Source organism: Triticum aestivum, chromosome 2B, assembly GCF_018294505.1.
Source record: "Triticum aestivum cultivar Chinese Spring chromosome 2B, IWGSC CS RefSeq v2.1, whole genome shotgun sequence".
NCBI classification, from domain to species: domain Eukaryota; kingdom Viridiplantae; phylum Streptophyta; class Magnoliopsida; order Poales; family Poaceae; genus Triticum; species Triticum aestivum.
This window is the reverse complement of record NC_057798.1, coordinates 464,293,736-464,311,825: the sequence shown is the minus strand read 5'-3', so window position 1 is coordinate 464,311,825 and position 18,090 is coordinate 464,293,736. Positions and strand designations below refer to the sequence as shown.

The window sequence follows — 18,090 nt, the reverse complement described above, 5'->3', positions numbered from 1 at the left end:
ATCGGAGTGACAAATCCTAATCTCGATCTATGCCAACTCAACAAGTACCATCGGAAACACCTGTAGAGCACCTTTATAATCACCCAGTTACGTTGTGATGTTTGGTAGCACACAAAGTGTTCCTCCGGTAATCGAGAGTTGCATAATCTCATAGTCATAGGAACATGTATAAGTCATGAAGAAAGCAATAGCAGCAAACTAAAATGATCAAGTGCTAAGCTAACAGAATGGGTCAAGTCAATCACATCATTCTCCTAATGATGATCCCATTTATCAAATGACAACTCATGCCTATGATTAGGAAACCTTAACTATCTTTGATCAACGAACTAGTCAAGTAGAGGCATACTAGTGACACTTTATTGTTTATGTATTCACACATTATTATGTTTCCGGTTAATACAATTCTAGCATGAATAATAAACATTTATCATGAAATAAGGAAATAAATAATAACTTTATTATTGCCTCTAGGGCATATTTCCTTCACTAAGTCATATATATAGTGCCTTGGTCCTCCTCCCAAATGTGAGCGGGAAGGGATTCCACAACGGCGGGATTTGAAAGGGGACAAGTAGTACAGTCTATCCTGACAAAAGTAGTCTTGGCCTACGAAAAGCCTCTGGACGTGACGCCGCGGTGGGCTCGGTGATGACCTCCGTCTTGCCGTCCTGGCAGTCTTGGTCTCGTTGCACCAGAATGGAAACCTTTGGTTGATTCCTCGGGACTCCATGCATGTGGCTTGCCTCCCTTGCACAGAAGAGGAAACCTGTGCTCTACACCCGCCTGGCGCCTGCCTGGCCTTGGTCGTCATGGCTCACGTCAGCTGAGCCTCATGAGGTAGCTGCATAGATCTCTCCGCCCCTCAGGAGCCCTCCTGAGGAGGCCAACTCCTTCGGGGGTGTTGGCGTCGTCCGCCTCGCTAGGCTTGGCCCCTCGCGAGGGTCTTGTGGTGTTGATGTCGAAGCTGGGCCGTACCAGGCCGTCGATGGAGCCATGTGGTGGGCCGCAGGCAGGCAGGACTGGATACCCCCAAGTCTAAGACGCCGACAAAATGCGCTGAGTTTCTCAAAGGAAATAAAATAAAATGAGGTTTAAGCTTGTGTTGAGATTCCGATGAAACAAGAGGCATATGAATGTAGCAGCCCCAGACATATGATCCAAAGGGCTTCCATAAAAAAACAATCACGAGATTGGAATCCTCTGAGATGGCTCTAAAATTCCTAGGATCCAAAAAGGGTTGAGGATTGAAATACTAAATCACCGATCCATTTTGATTCATAGATCATCTGGACAAACAAATGTAACCAAGCCCATGAATGTAAGTAGTGACTCTATTCCTTCAGCGGTATGGTGTGTCCGTCAATTATAAGGTGTCTGTGATGACTTTATCAATCTCAAGATCCATCTGTTCAGTTCATATGAAGAATGTGCATGTGTATTTGTAAGTGTCTGTATCTGCTCTGTACCGTGTTTAATAAAATACTCCCTCTTTTCTGGTTTATATGTCTTATCTCAAAATTTTAGATTTCTCGTTTTATAAGTCTCAATTTGATTGTTCTACATCACATGTTCATATTTAAGGGGCATTTAATCATTTCATGCAAAGATTAAGAGAAAATTGACAATGCGTGTACTTCATGCATGCATGCATTGCAATTGATGCATTGGTAAACATATTTTTTTAAGAAAAATGAACGCATTAATTGAGTGCTTTTGCATAAAATTACTCCGCCACTCATCATCTATGTTGGTTGGTGAGATTTTTGAATTGAGCCCTATAAACGAAAAGGAGGTAGTAGAGGTTGGGTTGTTAGTAGGGATGGCAATGGGTACCCATTACCCACGTACCCTGCGGGTAAAAACCCTATTAGGGTAAGGGTATGGGACAAAAAATTATCCATGGGTATATGAATAGGGAAATGTTAAACCCATCGGGTAGAGTGGGTACGGGTATGGGATCATGTAACCCATACCCACATACCCATGTACCCATATAAAATCTATATGAACTCAAAATTATCTCTACACTTTATCATGAATTTGTGAAATGACTGTGTGATAATGTTTTCATGTGTTGTTGTTTACGAGAAAGTGATGTTGTTTATTAAATATGATGTTGTTTATGATGTGTTGTTATTTAAAAGTGTGTTGTTGTTATAATCTATTTATGTTTATAGATTATAATTATATGTTGTTTTTATGACTATGAGTAGTTCAAATTGATGCTTTGCAAACATGGGTAATTTTACCCATGGGTACCCATGTACCCTGTTGGGTAACGGGTATGGGGAAAAATTATACCCATTGATGGGTATGGGTAAGGGTGATGGGTAAGCTTAGAGGGGATGGGTAAGGGTATGGGGTGGCTCCACCCGTACCCAAACCCTGCGGGTGCCATCCCTAGTTGTTAGGGTATCTCTAAAGCGAACCCTCAAGCTGCCCGCATATGTTCGAACCGCACGATCTGGACATGTTTTGCCATCCAACCCGGCTCGTGCATCCGTGTCCGCGGACGGATGCAGTGTCCGTTTTGCTGGTCAGTGTTGGAGATGTTTTTAAATTTTTTTTTATCATCCACTGCCTTTTTCTAATCGACTAAATAAATAATTTTAAAATATGAGAAATACAGATCTTTTTTTTTTGCATGGAGAAATACAGATCCATGCTCACCTCTGCATAGGGATGGCAATGGGTACCCATTACCCACGTACCCTGCGGGTAAAAACCCTATTAGGGTAAGGGTATGGGACAAAAAATTATCCATGGGTATATGAATAGGGAAATGTTAAACCCATCGGGTAGAGTGGGTACGGGTATGGGATCATGTAACCCATACCCACATACCCATGTACCCATATAAAATCTATATGAACTCAAAATTATCTCTACACTTTATCATGAATTTGTGAAATGACTGTGTGATAATGTTTTCATGTGTTGTTGTTTACGAGAAAGTGATGTTGTTTATTAAATATGATGTTGTTTATGATGTGTTGTTATTTAAAAGTGTGTTGTTGTTATAATCTATTTATGTTTATAGATTATAATTATATGTTGTTTTTATGACTATGAGTAGTTCAAATTGATGCTTTGCAAACATGGGTAATTTTACCCATGGGTACCCATGTACCCTGTTGGGTAACGGGTATGGGGAAAAATTATACCCATTGATGGGTATGGGTAAGGGTAATGGGTAAGCTTAGAGGGGATGGGTAAGGGTATGGGGTGGCTCCACCCGTACCCAAACCCTGCGGGTGCCATCCCTACCTCTGCAACAATCTGGGGTGCACCGTACAGTTCCACGCCGCGTTTCCTGCACTTTCCAGACAGCACGGAAGCAAAACGATAGAGGCGTATCCACTATGGCGGCAACCTACTGCGCCTACCCCGCCGCCTCCGCCGCCGCCGCAAACCCTACCAGACGCCACCTGCAAACCCTAACCGCGCCGGGCGCCCTACCTGCTGCTCGGAAACCCAGCCGCCAAGCCCCCACCTTCCTCTCTTTCCGGCGCCCCAATGCAGCGCTGCGGCCGCTCCGCGTCGCTGGCGCTGACCCGCAGGTGAGATCTTCGGATTCTATCCTCGCTGTTGTAAGCTACGAGATTCCTAGAGAATTTTGCCTCTCTGGCCCTCTTTCTTGTTTGAGAGACAGAGGGATTAACTGATTGGAAGAAGTGGTCTTCTAGCAGAAGAAAATGAGAAGATTATGACTCTTTTAGCTCCAAATTCTTCTTCTGTGTTTATGCTGTGATGTGTTACGTTTGGTGGTTCATAATATTATTTTCAGTGAAAAGCGTCACTTAGAGTATTTGAGCAAGTAAGGATGAATTTTGATGTGTGAGGTTGACACTGATAATTGATAAGCATTTATTTTACATTACACATATGGTATGCTCAGAACAAAAAATGTCATAATGGAATATTGTTTTTGCACTCATCAGCTGAACTGAACAAGATTGAGCATAGTGATAGAGCGAGTATTCTAGGTGTTAAGATACAATAGCAGATATGCATGTTAAGCTACATTTTCTACTCATGAACACATAATTATTGAATGACCAAAATATTGGTACGGGTACGGCAAAACTGAAATGGAAAATAATCGGTTGACCATAAAAAAAAACTGTAGCTTTTTGTTAGGGTATATGAAGGATTTGATTTATCAAGTTTCACTAAACTGATAGTTTACTGCAGATTGTAAATGGGGAAGATTTCCCTCCTATGAATGACCTAATTCGACTGTACAAGAAAGCCTTTCTAGATGGAAACGATGATGTTGTTAGTGACATCGAGAAGGCAATCACTAGCATGGAGGAAGAGAGAAGTAAAGCAGCTTCTCAGCTTGAAAGTATTACAGCTGAAATAGCTTCAGGGAAGAATAAGTTTCTTCGCTTAAATGCTGATCTAGAGAATTTCCGGAAACAGGCTGAAAAGGACCGTGCAAAGTTTACATCTAATATACAAGTGGAACTTGTACAGAATCTGTTGCCTCTGGTTGATAGCTTTGAGAAAACAAATGTAGAGGTCACCCTAGAGACTGAGAAAGAGCAGAAAATCAGCACAAGCTATCAAGGCATATACAAGCAATTAGTAGAAACACTGAAAAGCTTAGGTGTAGGGGTTGTGGAAACTGTTGGCAAGCCATTTGATCCAGTGGTAAGTATAGTTTACATCCTTTTTATATATTTCATCGAAGTGACTGCTTTAAAGTTTATTGCAACATGCTGAAGATTTCCTATTCTTGTATCAATACACACATGTTGATACGTCCTTAGGTTTATTTTGGATGTAGTGTGGTGATACGTAGATGATGTAGGCTTGTTATTAGTTTAACATTATGTTTGTAATCTACAAGTGGGTTGCTGGTAATCTGCTGGTCAAATGGTTCTTTCATATTTACAATCTGGTTCATATTGAATATGCATTCTGTAGTGAGTTTATCTTAGCTGCCACACATTTCAATAACATGTGTTCTGTGAATTTTTATCATCTCTTCGGCTGAAATTTTCTACTTGTCTACTGCCTTGAACTCTTTGCGCAAATAAGAACATCACTTGTGCCCTTCTCAAAAACAAACTGGACAAATAATAACTTCTAGCCTCTAAATTGATTGTGCTGTTGACAGTTCGGCTCAAACACTTTTTTGCTCATTTTAAGTACATAACGTGGTTTGTATTCATCTATGCACAATGGTTCCACCTGGAAGTAGGCAGGCATGCTCATGCTACTCTTTCTTTTCGCATCATATGCAACTTAATGGGAGTTGATACCTTTATTCTTTTTAAGGTTCACGAGGCTATCGCGCGTGAAGAATCCACAGAGTTTAAGGCTGGGATCGTCTCACACGAAGTTCACCGAGGGTTCCTTCTGAGGGAGAGGGTGCTAAGGCCTGCTGCGGTGAAGGTCTCTACCGGTCCTGGTGACCAAATTGCGGGCGCCACATCTTCGGAGGAGCCCGTGGAGGATACCAAAGAGGATGCTGCTGTGTGAATCCGCCAGGCGAAACCTGGCGCCAGCATTTACCAAGTCGTTGTAGCTGGAGCACCATTTGTTTGGGAGCTCTCGTTGTACTGTTAATATGGAGCGGAGTCGTTTGATTCCAAATGGGTCCTTTTTGAAACAACACATATGAGAAGGTACATTTGTGGTGATTGCAAAGTCTAGATACATCTCTTTTTATCCATTTTGATGATGACAAGTATTTCCGGACGGAGGGAGTATCTATCCTAAATAACTCGTTTACCTTCGTGATAGCTGAGTTCTTCCATGTGAACAGTGGAGATTTAACTTCACTCCCTCCATTCCAATGAGGTGTGCACACATTTCAAAAATTTGAACTCCAACCATAAATTAGACCAACCAAATGTGAGGTATAATTTATTAGTCACAAAAGTTATATATTGTTGGTCTAATTTATGTTCAAAGATGGTTTTTGGAATGCTTTGTGGTCTAATATCTCTACTCTTAATGTAGCAGTTGGTGAATAGTCCGCCGGTTATTTTTTGCTGGGTTTTTTCGTCTCACCACTTTCATTGGTTTTATTTCGCTGGTTTTATTCGTCTCCCTCCCACCTGCCTTTTCGCTTCACCACCCACATAAACCCATCAGATTAGTTACCATATATTCGTGCTTGATCTGGCAGGTGTCGATTCAATTTAATCATGTAAATATTTGATAATTAAGAATTTAAAAATAATACCATATCCAGAAGATCACCTTCCAAACAAATCACCTTCCTCTCCGATTTATTTCTCCCACCGATCTCCTTCCATACTAATAAAGTACTCATTACATTCCTAACGAAGAGAGAAAATAAAAAAAGAACCCCCCACCCGCACGACCCCTCTCACGCCTCCAGTGCGCCGCCACCCGCCACCATGTTGCTGCGCGCCACCCCCCACCTCCAGTGCGCCACCTCCAGTGCCCCGCCATGCTGCTGCGCGCCGCCGGGCGCGGCGACGGTGATCTCCGGCCAGATCCGGCTAAGGAGGCGAGTAGGAGTCGGATCCTGTTCCGGGGACGGTGTGGAGATGATCTAGGAGGCGTGGGAGGAGGTCCAGCGGCGGGGCTTGAACTCCAAGTTCTTGGCGGCGGCGTTCCTCGCCGGTTCCGAGCGAGCGAGCTCCGACAGATTCTGCGTATTGCGGCGATGGTCATGTTATCTCTGCAGCGGTAGTGGCGAGTCGGTGACACACAACTGGCGCCGTGCTCCGTAGGTCAGATTCTCTCATCCCTCACCCTGGGATGCCCTGATCTCTCTCTCTCTCTCTCTCTCTCTCTCTCTCTCTCTCTCTCTCTCTCTTTGTGTGAGTGCAAGGGATCTTAATTAATTGTTTGCTTGGAGTTTAGGATCCAAGTACGCCCCTCTATGTGGTGTTCACTGATTTCTTGGAGACACAACGTGTTGTTGGAGTTGCCGAAGCATTAGGTCAAAGGAAAGATGACGATGAAGGACACACAGAGGAGTGTGAGCGGTGATGGCAGCAAGGTTACCGGCAGGTATGCATGCATTAACTGACTGTACAGTGTTCCTGTGTGATGCTATTGGTTTTAACATTTGTACTGTGATGCCACTGGCAGTTTAAATAAATCTGCTATCATTTGGGATGTGAGTTGTCACAACTTGCTGTGCTCTGGTGTTCGGCTCAAAATTGCTTTTGGGAATGATTCCTCTGAATAGACTACTTATGCTTGACATTTTACTTTTGTTATTTCTATTTGTAACTCAATTTTGGTATCCTGTCAAATTAACAATACTTTTTCTGGATATGGTAGTTGAGAATAGTTATGGTATATGGCGGAGTAAGCGTATTGGAAATTTTAAATTTTAATATTGACTCCCACCTTTTTGGTAAGCGTATTGTAATATTGACTCCCACCTTTTTATTTACATGTAAAGATAATCAATTGGAAATTTTAAATTTTAAATGTACATTTAACTTATTTTGTGAAATAACATCATGTCGTTCAGATAATTTGATTTCCCTCTATGATATTCTTTGGCTTTAGTATATCTTAGGACAAAGTTGTCAGAAGTTCTATGCTTCATAACCAAAACATAATCTCCTTTTTGTTATTTGATTTGCATCATGATGTGTGCCCATATGTTCCCCTGTCGCTTAAAAAAATGAATGCTCGATGCAACGCATGTGCATATACCTATCATGACAAATAAACCTCATCATGAAAGCATTTATGTACCTATTTAATTTGCGATGGCAGGGTGGCGCCGGGAACGGGGATCGGTGGTGCTGGTGTCGGTGTTGCGGTACAAGGCAGGATGCGGGACAGGACGGCCATCCATGTGAGGCAGTCGGCGGCGAGGGTTTGTGGCATCAGGAGGAGCGCCCGCGACACCTCCAGATTCAAGGTGTTGGCCCGAGACCACCGAAGAGGGAGGAAATGTGGTTAGTATTTAGCCGAGGGTTGAAGTGAAGCAAATAAACAATTATCCCGTTTAATTCATGTAAGGTTCATATCTCTCATTACTAATGGAGGTGGCACCTTCAAACATGAGAAATTATGCAGTATATCCATTTTATTTTGTATCTAGCATTGTTGCTTACAGTGTAGTTTTTTTTGGGTCTTATGTGGGTGTATGATTTATTGCAGTATAGTAAACATAACTGGATGTGTGATTTGTATTCACTTTTCTTCCTTCATGCTTTCATTTTCTTCTCTCTGTCTGTGTGTGTGTGTTTGTGTTATGCTAGATGGCTCATCCTCATCGTTTGGATTTCTCAAATTGATGCCTTATTTTGTATCTCTTAGTTCAGGGACACACCTATTTTGAAGTACAACAGGTGAATTTAATTTTGAGGAATATCAAGAAAAAATAATACACGTTTCTCAGTTTACCCATGCAATTTAGCATTATTTAAAACCTACAATGTCCATTTCCTCTAATTATTTCACAGATCTTACGTTAGTATCTTAGGCTCTGGCTCGAGGTTCATGTTGGTATGTGGAACAAATTGGTTGCCAACCTGGGATATGAGGAAAATTGCTTTTGTGGACAGGACCAGTGAGATGGATGGCTTATTTACTGATTTTGTGCTTTGATCTGGTTTGGATTTCCTCCCCTGACTTGCTCTGGTTGTGCAGCTCAACGTTGCATCGCTCGGTTCGTTTGCTTGCTTCCTTTGCTTGGCTCAGGGAGGAGAAGGCCAGGACTAGCGACAAGAACCTAAGGGTCTTGCGTCACGGCCTTTACCCAGAAGGCGAAGAACCAAAACTAAATTCTTTGTTTTTAACTTCCAAAAAATTACATGGTACATAACTATTATTAGACTTTAGATCTCAACCATCATAATCTAGATCAATTGATCTTTGCCAAGCTTTTTTTGATATGTATACTACAAATCTATTTTTCAATCTAAGTACACAAAGTTTTCTTTTAAAGAGCTGAGTAAGTTATAAGAAAGAATTACTACTAGGGAAAAGCCTATACACAGAATCTTACCAGCAGCGCTCCCTAAAATACCACGCTACTGCTATTTAGCAGCAGCGCGTGTTAGAAAAACGCGCTGCTAATAGGAAAATAGCAGTAGCGCATCCACCGCGAACCGCGCTGTTGCTATAATTGCCATGACCCCCCCCCCCGCTAGTTATAGCAGTAGCGCGCTTTATTGAACAGCGCTACTGCTATAGAAGTTAGCAGCAGCGCACTTATGGGAAAACCGCTACTGCTAAGATCAGCCCACAAGTTTAGTCCCACCTCGCTCCGTGAACAGGGTGTTTACCACCTTAAATATGTTATTTCTGAAACTACCACAACCAGTTGGTCTTCACTGAACTCTATGTGTAAAATTTGTGGTCGCAATATGAGTCCTCTCCGGTTCCTACCGGATAGGACTCATATTGACAATTCAGATTGTACACAAAAAGAACATTGATGGCCAATGTATTTTTGCATTGACGCGTATTTTTTGTATAGTTACACTTAGCAGTAGCGGTTTATGTGCAACGCGCTACTGCTATTCTGATTATCTGTAGCGCGTTTCGGCAAACGCGCTACAACTATCCCTACCTTATCCCCACGCACACGACCTGCGCCCTCACTCACACTTTCACTCTCGCCCCTCGTGCCGATAACCGTCATCGTGCGTCGCCGTTGCCGCCGCCTTCGTGCATCCGCCGCCGAGGTACTCCCCTCCTTCCGTCCCTTCTCCCTCCTCCTCGCACATCCTCCCTCCGCCTGCGGCCGCCCCTCCCTCCTTCGCCGCCGCCCTCCTCCCTCCACCTGCGGCCGCCCTCTCCCTCCTCCACCGACAGCCCTCCTCCCACCGCCCTCGACCTCGCCGCCCCTAGCTACCTCTCCGTCGCCCCCACCCCCTGCCACTAGTTAGTACTAGATTAGTAGTTGTAGATGTTAATTTAGGGTTCATAGCTAGTACTAGATGTTAATTTAGTTAGTACTAGATTTTTAGTAGTAGTAGATGTTAATTTAGGGCTCATAACTAGTTTAGTAAGTAAATTAATAAACTAGTTGAAGTAGTTGAATTAATAGAACTAATGTATTTTTAGTAAGATAATTAATATAACTAGTTGAACTACTTTATATTTAGAAAGAACTAGTTTTTTTCTATTTATAGTAAGTTTATATTTAGTAAGAACTAGTTGAATTAATAAAACTAGTTGAACATGTCATATTTGTTGTGATTTTTTAGTTTAAGCAATTATTCGGGATGTATTAGTGATAACTTATATGGTTTCAGGTGACCACCGTCGTCCCCGTCACCGACCCCCTCCGACATCCCCGCCGTCGTCCCCGTCACCGACCCCCTCTGACATCCCCGTCGTCGTCCCATTCACCGACCCCCTCCGACATCAAGGTGAGACCAGCCAAATATCCTTGTATATCTTGTGTTGTTGCTCAAATAGGATATGTGGTTGCCCAAGTGGCCCTTCATGTTCAGTTTACATCTCCGAGTGGCCTATGTTTTGCCGGAGTGTTGATTAATTTCTGTTCCGGTAAATTTCAGGCGCTCGATATGTCCTTTTTTAGCAAAGGTCATGCCGGATTTTTTCGTGAATTCTGGCATGACTTGTGCTAGAATATGTACAAGTTTAATCTTTGAATTATGAACGTAGGAAATGTCGTACTCGGACGACAACAGTCTCCCGGGGGAGTGTAGCTGGTGCCATGACGATCGAGGTATGTGCGACAGGTTCGTTCGGCTGGACGAAGATCGGCGCTTCAGCATTAAGCTCGAGGAGACCTTCGATTGTGAAACGGTACGCAACAACGACAAGTGTTTTTTTTCATAATTAAGCATGACTTCAACTATTTCAACGTCTAATTTTCATATTTTACAATTCGACTAGCTTATCCCATGCCATGCAAGACGCTATGTCTTGGAGAGGATGGGTTTTAAAGACCATGAAAATTTCGAAACAAAGAAAATACACCTAAGGACCCATCATGATATGGATTTTGAAGTAAATCTGTGCAATGCTCAGAGCGTAACCCATTTTGGTTGCCAAAATTGGGAAGCACTTTGCAAAATGTATGGTTTTTATGAGGGTATGATTGTCATCATGGATCTTGGTGATCCTGACATCGAGCAAGACAATATGGACATTTGGGTCCTTGTTGATACGCTTCCGATTGTACCGCTATGTGAGTTTCTCAAACATAGTTATTAACTAATTTATAGTGTTTATTTCAAAATAGTTGATAGCTTATTTCCATTGACAGCTTATTTTGATTCTTCAAAGACTGTGCGGAAGATGGTAGATAAAACCCACTATACCGATGGCACCAAGTTAACGTATAAGGAGAAAAATCATCTGATCGCATTTTGTACTCTTCTTAAGAATTACAATAACTATTATCGAACTCCTCCAAATTATGGTGAATACGTGCCACTAGTGCATGTGTTGAACCACGGTAACTTCTCTGGAGATACCCTGGTAAGATTTTTTACTATTACGACATCCGTGCATCTTTTGCATACTTCTAAACTAGTACATCATTGCTAACTACGAAGTTATTATTATGTTTTTCAACAGAAACTCCCGATGGATTGTGTGCCTCATATGATGTCTCTGCATGGTCGCCTCTCAGTTCTGAACATACTGCCAGGTAAATCTACGGAGCTCACCTGTGCATATCGGATTTCTAAAACCCGTGAACACATGTTCATCAAAGAATGGAAGAAATGTATGGACATTCACAAGGAGGTTCTTGGAAGTAACATTCAGCGAAAGGCAAGAATTGGAGACAGGCTAATTGAAGGAAATATGCCCTAGAGGCAATAATAAAGTTATTATTTATTTCCTCATATCATGATAAATGTTTATTATTCATGCTAGAATTGTATTAACCGGAAACATGATACATGTGTGAATACATAGACAAACATATAGTCACTAGTATGCCTCTACTTGACTAGCTCATTAATCAAAGATGGTTATGTTTCCTAACCATAGACATGTGTTGTCATTTGATTAATGGGATCACATCATCAGAAGAATGATGTGATTGATATGACCCATTCCGTTAGCCTAGCACTTGATCGTTTAGTATACTGCTATTGCTTTCTTCATGACTTATACATGTTCCTGTAACTATGAGAAATATGCAACTCCCATTTACCGGAGGAACACTTTGGGTACTACCAAACGTCACAACATAACTAGATGATTAAAAAGGAGTACTACAGGTGTCTCCGAAGGTACATGTTGAGTTGGCGTATTTCGAGATTAGGTTTTGTCACTCTGATTGTCGAAGAGGTATCTCTGGGCCCTCTCGGTAATGTACATCATTATAAGCCTTCCAAGCAATGTGACCAAATGAGTTGGTTACGGGATGATGCATTACGGAACGAGTAAAGAGACTTGCGGACAACGAGATTGAACTAGGTATTGGATATCGACAATCAAATCTCGGGCAAGTAACATACCGATGACAAAGGGAACAACGTATGTTGTTATGCGGTTTGACCGATAAAGATCTTCGTAGAATATGTAGGAACCAATATGGGCATCCAGGTCCCGCTATTGGTTATTGACCGAGAATGGTTCTAGGTCATGTCGACATAGTTCTCGAACCCGTAGGGTCCGCACGCTTAACGTTATGATGACAATTTTATTATGAGTTTATAAGTTTTGATGTACCGAAGTTTGTTTGGAGTCCCGGATGTGATCACGGACATGACGAGGAGTCTCGAAATGGTCGAGACATAAAGATTGATATATTGGAAGCCTATGTTTGGACATCGGAAAGGTTCCGGGTGAAATCGGGATTTTACCGGAACACCGGGGGGTTACCGGAACCCTCCCGGGGGTTAATGGGCCTTAGTGGGCCATGAGGGAGAAGAGGAGGGCAGGCCGCGCGCCCCCTCCCCCCTAGTCCGAATAGGACAAGGAAGGGGGGGGGCGCCCCCCTTTCCTCTTTTCCCTCCCCCCTTTCCTTCTCCACCAAGGCAAGAGGGGGGAGTCCTACTCCCGGTGGGAGTAGGACTCCTCCAGGCGCACCCCAAGGGGGCCGGTCGCACCTCTCCCTCCCTCCTTTATATACGGGGGCAGGGGGGCACCCCATGACACACAAGTTGATCTACGGATCGTTCCTTAGTCGTGTGCGGTGCCTCCCTCCACCATATTCCACCTCGGTCATATCGTCGCGGAGTTTAGGCAAAGCCCTGCGCCGGTAGAGCATCATCATCATCACCATGCCGTCGTGCTGATGGAACTCATCCCTGAAGCTTTGCTGGATCGGAGCCCGGGGATCATCATCGAGCTGAACGTGTGCTGAACTCGGAGGTGCCGTACGTTCGGTGCTTGGATCGGTCGGATCGTGAAGACGTACGACTACATCAACCGCGTTGTCATAACGCTTCCGCTTACGGTCTACGAGGGTACGTGGACGGACACTCTCCCCTCTCGTTGCTATGACATCACCATGATCTTGCGTGTACGTAGGAATTTTTTTGAAATTACTACGTTCCCCAACAGTGGTATCAGAGCCTAGGTTTTACGCGTTGATGTTATATGCACGAGTAGAACACAAGTGAGTTGTGGGCGATATAAGTCATACTGCTTACCAGCATATCATACTTTGGTTCAGCGGCATTGTGAGATGAAGCGGCCCAGACCGACATTACGCGTACGCTTACACGAGACTGGTTTCACTGCTACGTGCACTCGTTGCTTAAAGGTGACCGGCGGGTGTCTGTCTCTCTCACTTTAGTTGAACCGAGTGTGGCTACGCCCGGTCCTTGCGAAGGTTAAAATAGCACCAACTTGACAAACTATCGTTGTGGTTTTGATGCGTAGGTAAGAACGGTTCTTGCTAAGCCCGTAGCAGCCACGTAAAAATTGCAACAACAAAGTAGAGGACGTTTAACTTGTTTTTGCAGGGCATGTTGTGATGTGATATGGTCAAGACGTGATGCTATATTTTATTGTATGAGATGATCATGTTTTGTAACCGAAGTTATCGGCAACTGGTAGCAGCCATATGGTTGTCGCTTTATTGTATGAAATGCAAACGCCCTGTAATTGCTTTACTTTATCACTAAGCGGTAGCGATAGTCGTAGAAGCAATAGATGGCGTAACGACAACGATGCTATGATGGAGATCAAGGTATCGCACCGGTGACGATGGTGATCACGACGGTGCTTCGAAGATGGAGATCACAAGCACAAGATGATGATGACCATATCATATCACTTATATTGATTGCATGTGATGTTTATCCTTTATGCATCTTATCTTGCTTTGATTGATGGTAGCATTTTAAGATGATCTCTCACTTAATAATCAAGAAGTGTTCTCCCTGAGTATGCACTGTTGCGAAAGTTCTTCGTGCTGAGACACCACGTGATGATCGGGTGTGATAGGCTCTACGTTCAAATACAACGGGTGCAAAACAGTTGCACACGCGGAATACTCAGGTCATAATTGACGAGCCTAGCATATACAGATATGGCCTCGGAACACGGAGACCGAAAGGTCGAACGTGAATCATATAGTAGATATGATCAACATAGTGATGTTCACCATTGAAACTACTCCATCTCACGTGATGATCGGACATGGTTTAGTTGATTTGGATCACGTGATCACTTAGATGACTAGAGAGATGTCTGTCTAAGTGGGAGTTCTTAAGTAATATGATTAATTGAACTTAAATTTATCATGAACTTAGTACCTGATAGTATTTTGCTTGTCTATGTTTGTTTGTAGATAGATGGCTCGTGCTGTTGTTCCATTAAATTTTAATGCGTTCCTTGAGAAAGCAATGTTGAAAGATGATGGTAGCAATTACACGGACTGGGTCCGTAACCTGAGGATTATCCTCATTGCTGCACAGAAAAGTTACGTCCTGGAAGCACCGCTGGGTGCCAGGCCTGCTACTGATGCAACTGACGACGTTAAGAACGTCTGGCAGAGCAAAGCTGATGACTACTCGATAGTTCAGTGTGCCATGCTTTACGGCTTAGAACCGGGTCTTCAACGACGTTTTGAACGTCATGGAGCATATGAGATGTTTCAGGAGTTGAAGTTAATATTTCAAGCAAATGCCCGGATTGAGAGATATGAAGTCTCCAATAAGTTCTATAGCTGCAAGATGGAGGAGAATAGTTCTGTCAGTGAACACATACTCAAAATGTCTGGGTATAATAATCACTTGATTCAACTGGGAGTTAATCTTCCTGATGATAGTGTCATTGACAGAATTCTCCAATCACTGCCACCAAGCTACAAGAGCTTCGTGATGAACTATAATATGCAAGGGATGAACAAAACTATTCCTGAGCTCTTCGCAATGCTATAAGCTGCGGAGGTAGAAATCAAAAAGGAGCATCAAGTGTTGATGGTTAACAAGACCACCAGTTTCAAGAAAAAGGGCAAAGGGAAGAAGAAGGGGAACTTCAAAAAGAACAGCAAGCAAGTTGCTGCTCAAGAGAAGAAACCCAAGTCTGGAGCTAAGCCTGAAACTGAGTGCTTCTACTGCAAGCAGACTGGACACTGGAAGCAGAACTGCCCCAAGTATTTAGCGGATAAGAAGGATGGCAAAGTGAACAAAGGTATATGTGATATACATGTTATTATGTGTACCTTACTAATGCTCGCAGTAGCACATGGGTATTTGATACTGGTTCTGTTGCTAATATTTGCAACTCGAAACAGGGACTACGAATTAAGCGAAGATTGGCTAAGGACGAGGTGACGATGCGCGTGGGAAATGGTTCCAAAGTCGATGTGATCGCGGTCGGCACGCTACCTCTACATCTACCATCGGGATTAGTTTTAGACCTAAATAATTGTTATTTGGTGCCAGCGTTGAGCATGAACATTATATCTGGATCTTGTTTGATGCGAGATGGTTATTCATTTAAATCAGAGAATAATGATTGTTCTATTTATATGAGTAATATCTTTTATGGTCATGCACCCTTGAAGAGTGGTCTATTTTTATTGAATCTCGATAGTAGTGATACACATATTCATAGTGTTGAAACCAAAAGATGCAGAGTTGATAACAATAGTGCAACTTATTTGTGGCACTGCCGTTTAGGTCATATCGGTGTAAAGCGCATGAAGAAACTCCATACTGATGGGCTTTTGGAATCACTTGATTATGAATCACTTGGTACTTGCGAACCGTGCCTCATGGGCAAGATGACTAAAACGCCGTTCTCCGGAACTATGGAGCGAGCAACTGATTTGTTGGAGATCATACATACTGATGTTTGTGGTCCAATGAATGTTGAGGCTCGCGGAGGGTATCGTTATTTTCTCACCTTCACAGATGATTTGAGCAGATATGGGTATATCTACTTAATGAAACACAAGTCTGAAACATTTGAAAAGTTCAAAGAATTTCAGAGTGAAGTGGAAAATCATCGTAACAAGAAAATAAAGTTTCTACGATCTGATCGTGGAGGAGAATATTTGAGTTACGAGTTTGGTCTACACTTGAAACAATGCGGAATAGTTTCGCAACTCACGCCACCCGGAACACCACAACGAAATGGTGTGTCCGAACGTCGTAATCGTACTTTACTAGATATGGTGCGATCTATGATGTCTCTTACTGATTTACGCTATCGTTTTGGGGTTATGCTTTAGAGACGGCCGCATTCACGTTAAATAGGGCACCATCAAAATCCATTGAGACAACACCTTATGAACTGTGGTTTGGCAAGAAACCAAAGTTGTCGTTTCTTAAAGTTTGGGGCTGCGATGCTTATGTGAAGAAACTTCAACCGGATAAGCTCGAACCCAAAACGGAGAAATGTGTCTTCATAGGATACCCAAAAGAGACTATTGGGTACACCTTCTATCACAGATCTGAGGGCAAGATTTTCGTTGCTAAAATCGGATCCTTTCTAGAGAAGGAGTTTCTCTCGAAAGAAGTGAGTGGGAGGAAAGTAGAACTTGATGAGATAACTGTATCTACTCCCTTGTTGGAAAGTAGTTCATCACAAGAACCGGTTCCTGTGACAACTACACCAACTAGTGAGGAAGCTGATGATATTGATCATGAAACTTCAGATCAAGTTTCTACTGAACCTCGTAGGTCTACCAGAGTAAGATCCGCACCAGAGTGGTACGGTAATCCTATTCTGGAAGTCATGTTACTTGACCATGATGAACCTACGAACTATGAGGAAGCGATGATGAGCCCAGATTCCGCAAAATGGCTAGAGGCCATGAAATCTGAGATGGGATCCATGTACGAAAACAAAGTATGGACTTTGGTTGACTTGCCCGATGATCGGCAAGCCATTGAGAATAAATGGATCTTTAAGAAGAAGACTGACACTGATGGTAATATAACTGTCTATAAAGCTCGACTTGTTGCGAAAGGTTTTCGACAAGTTCAAGGGGTTGACTACGATGAGACTTTCTCACCCGTAGCGATGCTTAAGTCTGTCCGAATCATGTTAGCTATTGCTGCATTTCATGATTATGAAATTTGGCAAATGGATGTCAAAACTGCATTCTTGAATGGATTTCTGGAAGAAGAGTTGTATATGATGCAACCAGAAGGTTTTGTTGATCCAAAAGGTGCTAACAAAGTGTGCAAGCTCCAGCGATCCATTTATGGACTGGTGCAAGCATCTCGGAGTTGGAATAAACGTTTTGATAGTGTGATCAAAGCATATGGTTTTATACAGACTTTTGGAGAAGCCTGTATTTACAAGAAAGTGAGTGGGAGCTCTGTAGCATTTCTGATTTTATATGTAGATGACATATTATTAATTGGAAATGATATAGAATTTCTGGATAGCATAAAGGGATACTTGAATAAAAGTTTTTCAATGAAAGACCTCGGTGAAGCTGCTTACATATTGGGCATCAAGATCTATAGAGATAGATCAAGACGCTTAATAGGACTTTCACAAAGCACATACCTTGACAAAATTTTGAAAAAGTTCAAAATGGATCAGGCAAAGAAAGGTTTCTTGCCTGTGCTACAAGGTGTGAAGTTGAGTCAAACTCAATGCCCGACCACAGCAGAAGATAGAGAGAAAATGAAAGATGTTCCCTATGCTTCAGCCATAGGCTCTATCATGTATGCAATGCTGTGTACTAGACCTGACGTATGCTTAGCAATAAGCTTGGCAGGA

General features: G+C 42.6%; 1 protein-coding gene across 1 annotated transcript; it reads left to right on the top strand.

Moving 5' to 3' along the window:
- Positions 1–3,273: 3,273 nt before the first annotated feature.
- On the top strand, positions 3,274–5,756 carry LOC123045479 (protein GrpE). The gene is made up of 3 exons (XM_044468546.1): positions 3,274–3,563; positions 4,198–4,659; positions 5,290–5,756. Exons 1-3 carry the CDS (start codon positions 3,366–3,368, stop codon positions 5,491–5,493), a joined length of 864 nt encoding a protein of 287 aa, XP_044324481.1. The 5' UTR covers positions 3,274–3,365; the 3' UTR covers positions 5,494–5,756.
- The last annotated feature ends 12,334 nt before the right edge of the window (positions 5,757–18,090 follow it).

Excerpts from the sequence above, each read along its gene's own strand:
- LOC123045479 (XM_044468546.1), top strand. The coding sequence starts at position 3,366 with ATGGCGGCAACCTACTGCGCCTACCCCGCCGCCTCCGCCGCCGCCGCA. Across the intron at positions 3,564-4,197 it reads TCGCTGGCGCTGACCCGCAG|ATTGTAAATGGGGAAGATTT; the intron begins GTGAGATCTTCG and ends AGTTTACTGCAG. Across the intron at positions 4,660-5,289 it reads GCAAGCCATTTGATCCAGTG|GTTCACGAGGCTATCGCGCG; the intron begins GTAAGTATAGTT and ends ATTCTTTTTAAG.